The sequence below is a fragment of the Athene cunicularia genome (genome assembly GCF_003259725.1).
Source record: "Athene cunicularia isolate RWA chromosome 2 unlocalized genomic scaffold, athCun1 chr2_part1, whole genome shotgun sequence".
NCBI classification, from domain to species: Eukaryota; Metazoa; Chordata; class Aves; order Strigiformes; family Strigidae; genus Athene; species Athene cunicularia.
The window spans coordinates 91,298,138-91,312,680 of NW_020799095.1; the positions used below are offsets into that span (position 1 = coordinate 91,298,138).

General features: G+C 37.6%; 1 protein-coding gene across 2 annotated transcripts in view; it reads right to left on the minus strand.

The window, feature by feature from the left end:
* The window catches only part of ZNF407 (zinc finger protein 407), a 348,274-nt gene that overhangs the window by 309,444 nt on the left and 24,287 nt on the right, over positions 1-14,543 (minus strand). The window contains exons 1-2 of one of the 2 annotated variants that reach the window (XM_026842625.1): positions 14,050-14,120; positions 2,016-6,806 (exon numbers count right to left, since the gene is read on the minus strand). In XM_026842625.1, the coding sequence (XP_026698426.1) occupies positions 2,016-6,771 (4,756 nt within the window). In that variant the 5' untranslated portion in view covers positions 6,772-6,806; positions 14,050-14,120. Of the gene's footprint in view, positions 1-2,015; positions 6,807-14,049; positions 14,121-14,543 lie in introns of those variants that run through there. The other variant, XM_026842626.1, reaches the window with a different exon arrangement.

Sequence of the window (14,543 nt, forward strand, 5' to 3'; positions counted from 1 at the left end):
GGGCAGACAAAACTCTATCCTGTAATCCTTCTCTACCTCCTCCACACGCACCACCAAAAAATGATTTACCAAGTGAAATGTATTCTTTTACTGCTTTGCATATTTAGGGCCATCCAAAAGCACAATAAAAATATACTTTATGATCAGACCTACACACAAGACGTTAAAAAGTACACTAACTTTTACTAAATGTTACAAGCAATGATGTAACTTATGTAAGTAGGGTTGCTTTGTCATATATTGATAGTTACCTCACTTTCACATCCACATTAACTTGATTTTAAATGCAATTAATACATATAGTCAAGGAAGACTAATGGACTACATTCTGCACTTAACCTGGTGGACATTTTCAAATGGCACAAGTGACCAGTGCAAACCTATTTTGCATTGTAAACGACTAAATAAATCTTAATGGATTAAGAATGATCAGCTATCAACACACAAGGGAAATTAAGTGCTGAAATGCCTACATTGATTATTTTAAATTATTAGCCTTACTCTGTTCTTGAATTTGTATGCTTTTAGTGAGCTTTAACACATTTACAAGACTTATTGACTATAATTACAAGAGAATTCAAGTAATGGACACATCAATTATAAGCAACATGTCTTGACCAGACAGTTGCATAAAGAATTCTAAAGAGAGCTCCATTAGCATCCTCCCCCTTAGTTTTATTCAGTTTTATCTGCCGTAAGAGGGCATATTAAGGGCTTATACAGCTGTTCTGACCATGTGAACACAAGCGTCCCTCTGAAGACTTAACACTGCTTTCAAAGTTGGATATTAGCTGAAGCAATACAGATAACTGCATTATTGACAAGATAGAAGTAATGCTGAAAGTATTAAGTATGTGAGTTATTGGTATACATGAATACTGCAGTTATAGTAAAATACTTTGAAAGGTTTGAAATACAATGTCCGTGTTCCTCAAGATTAATTTTAAACTTTTTTGTCCAGTCACGCCCTTGCCTTTTCATAAAAAAACCTTACAAAACTATTTTAAGATTATGCCAGGAATTACCATTCTTTTATGTTCCTTTTTTCTTACCTTTTTGTTCTCTTCCTTGTAACCATGCACTAAGTTTCAAATACTGCATGAATTTAAACTATAGCTTCCATAATAAGCCATTATTTAAAAGTACAGTAAAATAAACCTTACAGTTTTAATGAAAATATGTTCATTGAAATGTGAATTTATTATTCAAATCCACTCATAAATTCAACCATGGAGACACCACTTGTCTAAGCAGAGCTCAGTGATTTAGAAAAGCTGTCTATTTAAAATAAAGAATGTATGGCAGGTTTATAGAAACATCGCAGTGAATTTTTACATAAATTTAGAACTGCAGCTTATGCATTTTTCTACAAAAATGTTTTTAAATTTTCCACTTAAAATTAAACATAAAAATGAATTGAAAGTGTGATCAGCGCAGAAACTAAATCAGATGCTACATCGCTGTGCACCACATCAGCATTACACACTACCTTCCAAAAAGGCTGACCAATTCTAATTCCCGTAACTTTTTTCTGCAAAAACCTCTTGCTGCTTCTAATTGGTATTTATTTAGAAATGATATAATATCAGATGTCTATCCTGAAGCTTTATGTAATGCTGAAAGTGTAACTGAATTGAAATTAAATAAACAATTTGGATATTAAACAACTGCAAGGAACAGGAAGTGAGAAAGAACAGTTAACTGTTCTCTCAAACTACCACTGCTTCATTATATAAATTTAAGAACGAATTAGTGATTACAATTTAAAGAGAAGGAAATCTATACGAAACAAAAAGCAGAAGATGTGACTGTGCTTAAAATGTTCTTACATTTCTGCCCTTTGATCACTGTATTTTCATACCCCTATAGGTAATTCTGAATTTCACTGGGGGCTCATCAGGCAATATGACTGCCAGTCCATAAGAAATGTTAAAGAGATTAACAAGCAGAAATAGACTAATGGTGTAATTCACTCTGTTTGAAAGAGATCACTTCCAAAGAGTGTGTTTCCATACCTGTATGGGTACGGATGTGAGCTAGGAAGGCCATGGAATTGCTACTTCTACACATCTTCCCACAGTACTTGCAGACATTGCCTTGGTTCTCTTCCCTCTCCCTGTTGATTTGTTCAGTGTCTTCCACAATGTACTTATTCACTTCCCGCAACAGCTCTTCATGTTGCTCTTTGATGTGGAGAAACAAGCTCTGCTCCGAATCGAAGGGCTCCGTGCACTTCACACACTTAAAGGTAGCTCCTCCTTCGGGCAACTCCTCCACGCTTGCCTGCTCATTTCGCATGTGCCCAGCACTGGCCAAGTGCTGGTGAAGGTTGCTCTCTGTGTAAAATGATTTTCCACAGAGTAAACAATGAAAATGTTTTTCTTTTGAAGGATGTTTCATGGCTATGTGAACATTTAGTCCGCTCAAACCATCTGCTAGAAAACCACAGTCATCACAGCGAATACGTGTCGATTCCCCAAGGGAAATTCCTTCTGACTTCTTCTTTTTCCCACCACTTGGTGAAGGGTCTGCTTTTGCTGTGAGCTCACTAGCTTTCACTCCACCTGACATCTGTCCTTCAGCAGAATGGTCAGTGACCTCCCCATCTTGGTGACTTTTTAACCTCACTATAGAAGAATCAAACTTGCCAAAATTTTGCATTGCCTTTCCTTTATCATCAGCAATGATAACTGTTTCTAGAGCCTCATTACTACTTTCTTGCGTGCCCTCAGCTGTTGAGCCATCTGCCTCCCAAACATTGTTATTTATAGTTACTTCTGCTTCATGTTGTGCTTCCATAAGGGCTTCTTCCTCCTCCCCAGTAGGATCCTCTTTGAAACTTCTGTCACCCTCCAAACTATGTATATTTTGTACCATTTCTCCAATGTTTCCAGCAAAATTTGATTGCTCTACTGCACTACTTGTTTCTGGAAGAGTTAGCATAAGTGGGTTATTTTTTTTCAGTGGTATTTTTTTGAGAATGTCTGTGTTTCTACACTCTACTTCAGGGTTTTCTCTATTTGCTTCCAAGCTTTCCTCGCCTCTTCCTGAATTCAAGTTTGTGCTCCTTGATCTATTTTCATTTTCTGCAGTGCAATCATCATCTGCGTTGAGCAGCTCCTGGCCATGACTACTTTTCTGCAACTCACAAGTACCTATTTCTTGAACTGATACTTCCTGGGAAGTTTGCTGGAATCCTTCACAAAAAAGGTTTTCTCCTCCATTTTTAGACTCCACTTCCAGTTCACCTTCTACTGCATTTTGGGAACTGCTGCCTTTAGGCATTCCTGGAGATGAATTTTCACCTAAGACAGTACACTCACTTAAGCTTTTATTCATATGATCAACTTCTGCTGCATCATCGGCACATTTTGTTTCACCTAAAACAGCTTTTGATCCTCCTGCACTGTGACGGTGCTCCTCTTGAGACAAAGCAGTGCCTTCTTTACTGATATCTGCTGTGGTTGCTTCCTCCCCAGAAGGAGAATAAACATAAGATTCTCTTCTAATTTTATGTTTCTCTGTTGCTGCATGCCTAATCATCTCTCTGCGAGTAACAGCATAGTAGTCACAAGCCATGCAGTAGTATTCAAATTGTTTTGTATGTTTTCGCTTCACATGCAGCTCTAAAGAAGAAGAAGAATGAGCAATGAAGCTGCAGTGTACGCACTTGTTGCCATTTGCACCCGTTGCTCTTCTCTGGAAGAATGGGTCACCATCTTGATTAATCCTGGCTGGTTCCAGAAATACACGATGGCTTATATTTAATGGATTAGTAGTATGTTCCAGATCTGGCAGCCCACTGGCATTTACAAATTTTAGCTCAGCCTCTCTTTGCTCAACTTCCTGATTGTCTAAGACAGAATTTTCCAAATATGATGACTGGCTACCATCCTCAGCATGTTCATACAAGGTAGTCAAGGGGCTGTTAACCTTCTTGCTCATGGATTCAAAATTACCTCCTTCAGGGCTAACAATGATCTCCAAGTTCTGTTTTCCATGTCCTTCTATTTCAACACGACTTTTGTGTTTTTTAGTTGCACAATGGCGTTCCATATCTCCTTTGGTTACAGTGTAATAATTGCAAACCTTACACAAATAGCTGTACTGATGACTGTGCTTTCGTCTGATGTGAACAGTCAAATTTGTAACACTGGAGGCCAAAAGACCACAATGGGTACATGTCCTAGAAATAGTGCCTTTGGGTTTCCCTCTTTTGGGTGCATTAGCTAAAATCAATTCATTTTCACCAATCCTTTGATCAAGTGGAATGAACTCCTTATTTCTCGATATGTTTTCCACAGAAGAGGATGCAACACGTATAATTTCTTTATTTAACTCTGTATTCCCACTCCCAGAAATGGAAGGATCCACCACTGTTTTAATGCCACTAACACCAACACAAACTTTTTCAATACATTCTTCAAAACGTAGCCCAATGTTGTTTTTCCTGGCATTTTCAAGGTGCTTGCTTCTTTTGATATGCTTCTCCATTCCTTCCTTACTCAGTGAGTAAAGATTACATGCTTTACAAAGGAAGTGATGCTCCTGTGGATGTCGGAGTTTTATGTGCCTTGTAAGAACTGTGGAAGATCTTGTCTTATAAAAACACTTCTTGCATTGAAATTGGGTTTTATTCAGAACAGAATGCTTTAATTCATTTCTATGATTTATGAAGGAAGACTCTGGAGTTTTTGCTTTTGATACTTCCATTCTGTTTGCAAGATTTTGGCTACTGTTTGATACTGAGTCAGCAAAAGTTACCACTTGCAAGGTCTGATCACTGTTACTCAATGGAATAGCTTGCTGAAATAATGAACCATCGTGTTTCTCATTTTTTTGATGATGTATCAGCTCTTCTTCCATTTGAAAAAAAAGAAGGCAAGTTGGACAACTATGGGACATATTATGCACTTCACTCATATGGCTTCGAAGGCTGATCACATTCAAGCTGGTAAATGAACAGAGTTGACAATTAAAGCTACAACCACCCATCTGGTGTTTACTGTCCTGGCAGTGTTGCTTCATGTCTTCCCTGACTCCAGAGGAATAACTACACATCTGACAATGAAACTGGATCCTTTTTGTATGAAGCTTTGCAACATGAATTTCCAAACTTTTTCTGTTCTGAAAAACATGACCACCATCAGTGCAAGTATGAAGAACACCATGATCAGCAGGAAGTGTGTTAGAATCTTTAGTATCTGAAGTGCTGGAAGAAAAGGTATTTGGCTTATCTTCAGTAAAATCTTGAATTTCTGAACAAGTATTACAATTACTTTTAGCATCTGTTTCCAGTTCTGTATGTGCGACAGGGCTTGAATCACCAAGTTTAAGCTGTGTGCTGGAGATGCACTTCATGTCTACTCTCTGAGTTTCAGACTTGGCTCTCTTACTATTACCCAACAAATTGTACCTTCTTTTAACCTGCCTTTTTAATCTAAAAGACCTACTCTGTCCAAATGAAGATCTTAACAAGTCAATGTTTCTTTTATATTCTGATCTATCAAATCTCCTTGTTATTTTTAAACTAACTAGCTTTTTGGTAGTTCGAGGGAGTTCTATTTTCTGCAAGATACTTTCTGAGGGTCCTGGTATTTCTGGTTTTCCAGTATGGACTTCATAATTTCCTTCTATACCAGAAGAAAGCAGTGTTTCTTCTGCCATGGTATCTATTTTTTCAGTGGAAACATCTGAAGATGGTATCATTTCAACAAGCTCAGGGCCATCATTTTGTTTAGACAAGCTTACTTCTGAGCCTTTCAGTGCACTGCAAACATTTAATTCTTTTGCACCAGCAGCTTTTGCCTTTAATTTACTGGTTCCAGGTTTTGCTCTGACATTCCTCTCTTTGGTTGCAGTAGATTGTTGGTTTTTAAAGGATTTTTTTGTCAATATCTGTACAAATCCTCCCCGTGCAGCAAGATTTTGGCGTCGAAGGTGTGTCTTTCCAAGAAAATGAGAATTTAAGAGGTTTTCCTCAGCACTCTGAAAACCACAAAGATCACAACAAAATATCTTGGATTCCTCATGATCTTGCTTAACATGCATATGTAATGCTGAACTACATTCAGCTATGCAACTACACTGAGGGCATGTTTGTTCTTTGGATTGTTTGGAGGGGCCTTCTTGTTTATGCTTTTCCATATCAGAGCAGTAAGGTGAACACTGATCACTCATTTTGCCTTTAAGATCTTTGTATATGTTTCCAATCGTATACCCAACACTCATTTCTTCTGAAGACAACTTATCAGGAACAGCAGCTGGCACCTCTTGTGAATGTTTATTTTCTTTGTGATTTTTCAGTATGGCACCATCAGCACATTTGAAATCACAGTGTAGGCACAGAAAATTTGAATGAAATATGTCATCACCAAGACAATTGGTGACACCTTCCTTCTTTACTGCTCCAGCTACCATACTACCTGCTTCTCCAGCTACAACTTTGTGCAATTTCCTTTCACTGTCTTTCATGTCTTCTGAACAACTCTGCTTTCTTTTTCTGGAGACATTTTCAGGATTGTCTGCTTCAGCAACATCCAGGTTTGGTGATCCTAACAGTGCCCTTTTGTTTGTGTGATTCTCTTTTCTTTTCTTTTCAAGGTCCCTGAGCACTTCATCTGATACAAGCCTCGTTTTCTGCTGAGAAAAAGAGTGACATCCAGCATTTTTTCCTGATGTATTTCTCTGGGATTCTTCTGTCAGCTCACTTTGTAAACTCTCATCAACATCATCTCTCTTCTTATTTTCCTCCCCATCCATTCTTAACATGGGTATTATCAACTGTAGATCATTTGGCTTAGTACCTATAAAACAAAAGAATTATTATTAGTCTTTTATGCACAACCAAAAGTTAAAAGACTCAAGTCAAAGAAAAGCAGTATCGCAAATTAAAACCATGGCAGGAAGACACAATGAAAGATAGAGAAGCTACATTTTCAGTATGGTGTCTAAACATGACAACCAAAAATTAAACCAACTTTTAGACACTTGGTTACAGAGCTCTCACTGTGATGAGCACGATGTGAGTGAGCACTAGTTCCAGTAGATTCTGTGTAATTGAGTAATTTACTACATGCTTATAACTTGGGCAGACAAGCCTAACCTGTTTCCGGAAGCATATTTAGGACACAAAACACTAATAGCTTTGAGGAAACCAGGTATGGGGTGTTCAGCTTTTCCTGAACTAGAAATCCAGGTTCCCAAATTTAAAAGCTCCAAGGAGGAAACAACCATGACTGCAACAACAAGCCATACAAAGCCAACTTAAATGTTAAACATTGAAAGTATGAAGCTTTCTTTCCTTCCTCTGCTTAGATCACCTGTTAAAGAGAAAGAGGGGAAAACAAAAATTGAGCCATGTTCAAGAAGAATATGCTACAAACATGGTTCCCCATATTCCTAAAGTATCCTCTAAAACTTCATTTCCCAAGGAGGGGGGAGGGAGGCAGATTAAAAAAAAAAAAAATCATGAAATAGGAGTGCAGAGAAGGGCAGCATCTCTGAACCACAGCACAAATGCTAACTGTTCACGGCCAGTTACCAAAAGCTTTTCCTCAACTGCCTGGTGTGACCTTCCTGTTCCCAAAAAGATGTTACCACTAGAAAACTGATGCTCCCAAAACAGTTTATAAGAGGGATGGGGGTGGGAAATCAAATCTTGACATTTATTACCTTTTCATTTTGATATGAAGCGATTGAGAATTGAAAATGCATTTCATTTTAACAGATGATTAAATACTAAATGTTTATCTATGTGCTTTACACTATGATTTAAACATCAATTTTCTGCAGATCCAAGTATCCAGTTTTTTGTTCAGTTACCCACTGAATGAGGCCATGACCACAATTGTAAGTACTTCCTGACAAGATTAAGTAATTGCAATGTTGATACAGACAAGGCAGGGTACAAAAAACTATTCAAGTACATGCTAAAAAAAAAAAAAAAAAGAGCTTATTTTTGAGGACAAAGTAAGAAAGTATTAAACTGGGGAAATACACTCAAATCAGTTGGACTTATTACCTATGGAAGTACAAAAATCCTTTTCTGCTTAATAATAATTCACGGAAGGCCTATAAGGAATTGAGTGAAGAGTAGATGCATACGTCGAGCAGTTTTTCAACTGTAGGTCTCTCACTGAGCTAAAGTACTGACCAAAGCTATACCAAGCTAGCTAAACCTAAATAACGAGAATAATCACATCTAGATCACAGTAGCCCTTTGGAGGATCCAGATATTGCTTCTCTAACTGTGGTTTTCTGATTGTTATGCACTATTATTTTTCTTTGTTCACTAAACATGATAGAAACTATGACAATTAGTCAGAAGGAAAACAATAAGGTGTATATTGTCAGCTGGTGTAAGTCAGCATATTGTCAGTATGTTCAAAAATGCTACAACAATTAATAGCGGTGGGGGATGAAGCCTTTGAAATGCAAACTTACCCTGAAAAAGGTTTATGAGTACTGTTTGGAATACAGAAAAAAAGATCAGATTAAAATTATGTTGTTTAACTGCAGTACAGCTTTACTTTTATAACTTGGTAAATATCAAGAAATTATTTCAGTGATGAGTGCCACAAGTCCATCCTTAACTGTTTGCATGAAGCAGCCATGTGTGCTTTGCCTCGCTGCACCTCCATGACAGGTTCCCAGAACACCACCAAGACCTGACCACTCTTCCCTTGCATGGCCTGGGGAAGAACAGCAGTTTTATCTTTGCTGTACAAGACAATTTGCAATCTCAAACCAATTCTCCATCTTCTTTATAGGATATTTTCCCCTCAGATCATCTGATTATCAGAGAACCTGTCCAGCAGTGAACTAATACCTGCACTGGAAATTTCCACTATCCAAGGTTGTATCGCGATAATTAGGGGTTTCTCCATCAACAAAAATTCATACATACAAGACATATTAAGAAACAGGGAGCCAGTAGCTCCACACCATACCCTCTTCTGACACACTTTATGCCTATTTAAAGCCATCCTATAATTTGATTTAAACCTTAAAGCACTGTCACACCTAGATCAACCTCTGACAGAAATCGCAAGCCACTTTCAGCCAGACATACAGTAATCACCAGAGGTGGATGCTTCCCAGCTGTCAGAAGCAAGTATCAGCATTCTCAGAACATGCCTTTTCTGCCACACCAGCACACATTCAGCTCATCTCCGCTAGCTAACCACACACCTCAAAAAAGATGGCTGATTATTTGCATACAGTATCTGCAGGCTTAGCCTTACTTTTCTGTATTTGTTCACTAACTTTCCAATGAAGCTCATCCTGCTGTGTGCTCTATCAAAAATCTTGGATTGCAGTCCCAGTTCTGGCTTCTAACCTTGTCGTCAACTCAACTCTATTGCACCAATTAAGGGTTTTTTCAAGTGCTTAGGGGGAAAAAAAAAATCCCTTATTTTATCCTTGCAAAATGTTTGTAGTCACAAGTACAAACTAGTTGCTAGGCAAATGAAAAAAATCAAAACACAAATCTCACAGGTGCTGCCAATAATTTCAGTATCAAATTAAAATAGTCACATATGTAATATAAATATGCAAAGGAGCCTTATACCCCAGCCTTCCTGCCTAATTCCTCCAGTTCTCCAAGTCAACAGTAAATGGAGACACTTATCTCTGCCTTCATTTCATTATAAACTTTGAATGCACACACTGGGGATGAACTCTGCTTCGTTTACAGGCAGTACTCCTATTGAAGTCAACAGTCTCACGTCTGTCCCCACAACTAAGAACAAGTATTATCAAGGCAATAACTCCTCCGCTGCACAGTACAATTAGGTGTATCAACAATTAATGATACACCTTTAACCAGTTTCATCTCTACCTCACATCTGAGTGTTCATGAAAATAACCTCTCCCTGCACACACCTCCCAAAGTGCCACCTCCATATAAACCGTGTCAAAATATCACTACATGGGAGTATGTGATTGCATGAAACCATAAACCAGAAAGAAAGCAACTATGAGGCGGTTGCTGTTGTTTCTCTAAAATTGCCCCTATATTAATTAATCTAAGGCATTAAATTGCCTTCAATTTCTTGTAGTTCTCTCTTAAAGTTGCCTTTAGGACAAGAGCACATCTTCCGAGGTAGACACAATGGCTACTGTTACTACTGTTTGCTGGGACCACAGGGTCAGTTTATCACATCTCAGATGAGATCTAGACCACAACACTGAACCATGTCTGTTTCTCCCCACTATGATCTTTGCTCAGATAACACTGCTGTGTCTCTAACACAATTTCAATACCATATGCCTCAGCTACCCTGATGCGAGAGTGGCACCTCACACCCAAAGGGAGTTGTGGGCTGATCTCTTCTCGGCTTCCTGCATGGATTTATTGCAAAAGTAACTATTGCTACTTGGAAGGATGCATTCAGCATACCACAAGCTTCTAGACAACTTTTGTCTAGAGCCTATAGCGCTTCCTCTGCTGTAAACTTCTCTCCTGAAAGCGCCTTCTCAGACTTGCCGCAGGACAGGAGGATAATGGCAAAGCAACAAACTGGTCACAAATCTGGGTGGTTCTAATCCTCAGCCTGCATAAACAAATTCACCTCTGCTCTCATCAAGTCACTACACTAATTAAGGGCTAGCCTACAGTTGGTATTACTACAGGAACCAATGCATCAGAGAAGACATCAACAGCACTCCAAGTTCATACAGTCCCAGTGACCTCATGATACATAAGGTTAAATGGTTTTCTTTTTGCAAAATTAATCTTGGATCAAACCTTAGTTTGGCACAGGGAACATCATCAGAAGCAAAGAATCAGCATCTGGAATTTGATTAAATCAGCTGGTAACCTAAGACACATTCTAGATGTATCAAGTAACCATCTGCAGCTGCAGCAGATTAAACACATGCTTAAAGCAAACTCCACTTCTTAGTGTGACTGAGTAAGCCTTTTGATATCAATGTAATGCTGGCAAACTCATATAGCAGTAGAAGTGGGGAAGAACAGTTCTTGAACTACCTTATTCATGGACCAACAAAATTGAAAACAATGCAAGATGCAACCTCTCATGCTTTTTCTTCTACCATCACCTTTTAAAGATTCCAGTTATGTTTTTACAAGGGTATCTAAGGTGCAACAATACGTAACCACTTAGTGTACTGAATAAATAAACCAGAAAGGGTTTATATAGGCTCCAAAACCACACCAATGGTGTCACCAGGTACAACAAAGCAGAACACCAGAGCACAGAATCAAGCCCAAGCTAAGCAGACAGGACTCAAATCTTCAGTATTTCCATAGTTTAAAACCCGATTCTGTCAAACAGTGCACTCTCAACATCATATTTGATGTTCAGAATGAAGCTGTTCTAACTCAAAAGTGGGTTGAGTTTTTGTAACATAAATCTTTTGTTAATGTTCATATAAATCAAGTATAGCTGAACAGATTCTTAAAGGATATGACCAAAAATTAATTTGCCACATTAGCTTCAGGTTAACAAATTCTTCTGGTTGAAGACAGTCATACATTACTGAACACATTTTAAGGTTCTTTGCAGCACACTGCTGTTCCTTAGTTTTGGAAAGAAACCTGTTGTGTCCTCCTCAACATTTTTGTTCAGAAAAAACAAAGCTCAGTAATTCTACTGGAAGCAGAAGCTAAGCCTTTAACGTAGTGCCTTTCTTCAATAATTTTCCAAGTATCTGAAATAAGTGAAATATGTTTTTAAGACCCTCAAAAGCAAAATGTTACATATGTTACATCTGCACAGGTCAAATATCCTAATCTTTACAGAATATATGAGGAGACACATATTTTTGAAGTACAAGTGCATAACACACAATAGTTCGGCTGTGTCACAAAAACCAATATAGCTAAAGATTCTCCTCTTTCATGCACTGGGATTCCCAAATGGTCAGAATCGTGGAGTTTTTGTTTCCATATTTAATCTAATTTAAAAGACATCCTACAGTCACAATTCAGCACCATCTCACTACCTATGAAGAAAATTAACACAAAAAATGAGAAAAATACCACTTCTTGAGCTGCCACCACCACGCTTTACCAGATAACGACACAGATTTTTGTATTCTTCCTACAAAGCTTTTTTGTATATTGATATAGTATCTGCTACAGTTCTATACAAAAGCATCAGTCATTTGCTGACAGAAGAATTTTTCTCTGATGGAAACAGAGAACATTTTACTTGAGTGGCTTTTTTGCTCTGGTCCAAAAAAGAGTCTATAATTCCTCTATGCCAAAAGGTGGAGACAGTGCAGTTAAGATTGTCAATGTAAAACTTGCATTGCTCTAATCCTCAGATGAAATTTAGAAAGGAGTAATCTTAAATTAAGATCAAAAGGACAAGCAATTTAGTAATGATCCATAAATCTGTAATGCACTGCAAAGTTTCTTAACTTGATGTTCAATACAATTTTATTTACTCGTTTTTTCGTTCATATGCCAGCTCTTCAAGGGAAGGGGTAGGGAATGTGTACAGAAGAACCCAAAGAAAGTATATTTACAAGTACTAAATTCCACTTTGGTTTTTACTTTTTATGATAGTCCTGGCATTAGAATTCCCAAAGCACTTCTCAGTCAGAATACTATTGTCTCCAAGTATTCAGTACACAGTCTGCAGTGTCTGTAAAGGATGTGACATATGGAAAACTGAGGGTTTGGGGGTTTTTTCCAGTAAAAATTCTCCTTTTCAAACAATTAATTCTTTCAACGAAATCATGGATACAATGAAGCAAAATCATTTTAATGAGCTCCTTAAATAGCCTGCACAAAACTGAATATGAACAACTCATCTCAACATACAACCTTTGTGTCAAATAAATATCTCATTTTCAAGGGCATAACATCCTTCCTAAATCAAATCATAGGTCTGTCTTATGGCCTTACAAACTTACCTTCCTTCAGAGAGACTAATCCAAGTGAATAGTCTCCTCAATAATGGAATACAAAAGACAATATGGTTGTTGGTTCAAATGGAACAAAGACCACCTTTATTTTGGGGAGTATTTGATACCATCCATTACAAACATCTATTTGACCTTGTAGCTCAAGAATGCTGTAACTTTGAGCTTTGCACTGTGAGCCTGTTCTTCATGTAAAGCCACTCATTTTCCTAGGGCATCAGGGCTTCCACGGAAATTTCCAAACAAGCTATGGGCTTTCAGAGACTAAGGACTTTGAAACTTCCACACTGATATATCTACAATAATTTAACAAAATAAAAAGCCCACTGGTAGTCATCACGTGTATCACTGAAAACAGCAAGTTCTCTGCACCCATTAACTTCATTTTCATGCAAGCATCAGAAAGAACTATATTGGCAGGACAGGGAAAGGCATCCTGCAATACTACTTACATCCTTCTTGCTTCTGCTTCCAAACCACTGAAAGTCCTGACATAAAGAATATATTCTTTAATTTATCCCAAAAAAAGATGAAGATAAAAAAAGTAGGCTTCCTAGTTCGTCATCCACTCACTTCAGAAAGAGCTGAATGCTGCTAAATGCAGCAGAGACCACCGATTAGATCAGCTTTGAAGAGGAAGTCAAAAAATAAAGACATAGATACACAGTCATTTTAAGTGCTGTCAGAATCAATAGGCATGTATGTTCAAGACAGAGAATAACAGGAAATGCACTCGTTTCTCCTAAAATTGTTTAATAACCCCCAGATTTTCAATTTTTGAAAATTTAAAAATGTCCATATATTTTGAATTGTAAATTCAAAGAATTTTTACAATTTCCAGAGCAAGGCATACATATAACAATAGCAATAAAAATATTCAACAGAACCTCCTGAGGATCCAAGAAAGATCATATTCATATAGTACTGCGATATTTATGGACTAAAAGCACTGTTTAAGTATTCTCAAAAAACTTTAGAGAGTTTATCAGGTCCCTTAAAGAAATGTTCATTTTTCACATACAGTAATGAGTCCTGCAGTTTGTGGAAATTCTCAGAATGACATGGTTTCACGTGAAATACAATTCTCACCAACTTCACCAATTAAAACTATAGAGAAGCAAAAAGTAAATGCAATTTTAATCTCTTTCCTACCATAGGTTTTAGTACCTTCTTACGTATAGTGGACCACACTGGAATTCATCAAAGGAAGCACACAGGCACTATCACTGATACCTGAAAAAAAAAAGAAATGTTGGAAGTCGTGATTTTTTTCCTGCACTTTGGCAGAAAAAGTAATTTGAAATTGCTGCTTCCTGCAAACTGGCTCTTGGAAATTTTACCCTAGAAACCTGGTAGAAGCCCTTACTCTGTTCTCCTTTAAAATATAGGAAGTATGAACTTCCTAGATGGCTATTCTGGTGTTTCATACTTGCCAAGATGTACTAAATTTCCATCAACCTTTGCTCAAAATTAAACCAAAAAGATGGCTTTCTTGGCCCCTTATTTTAAACTACCATATCATACAAAAAGCAACAAGAGTCCTTCATCATCACAGCCTAGGATGCATTTGTATACTAACACAGTTTAAGTGGCTTTGAGAAGGCAGCAGCAACAGTACAGGTGAAAAGGCCAATAAAAATGGCCAG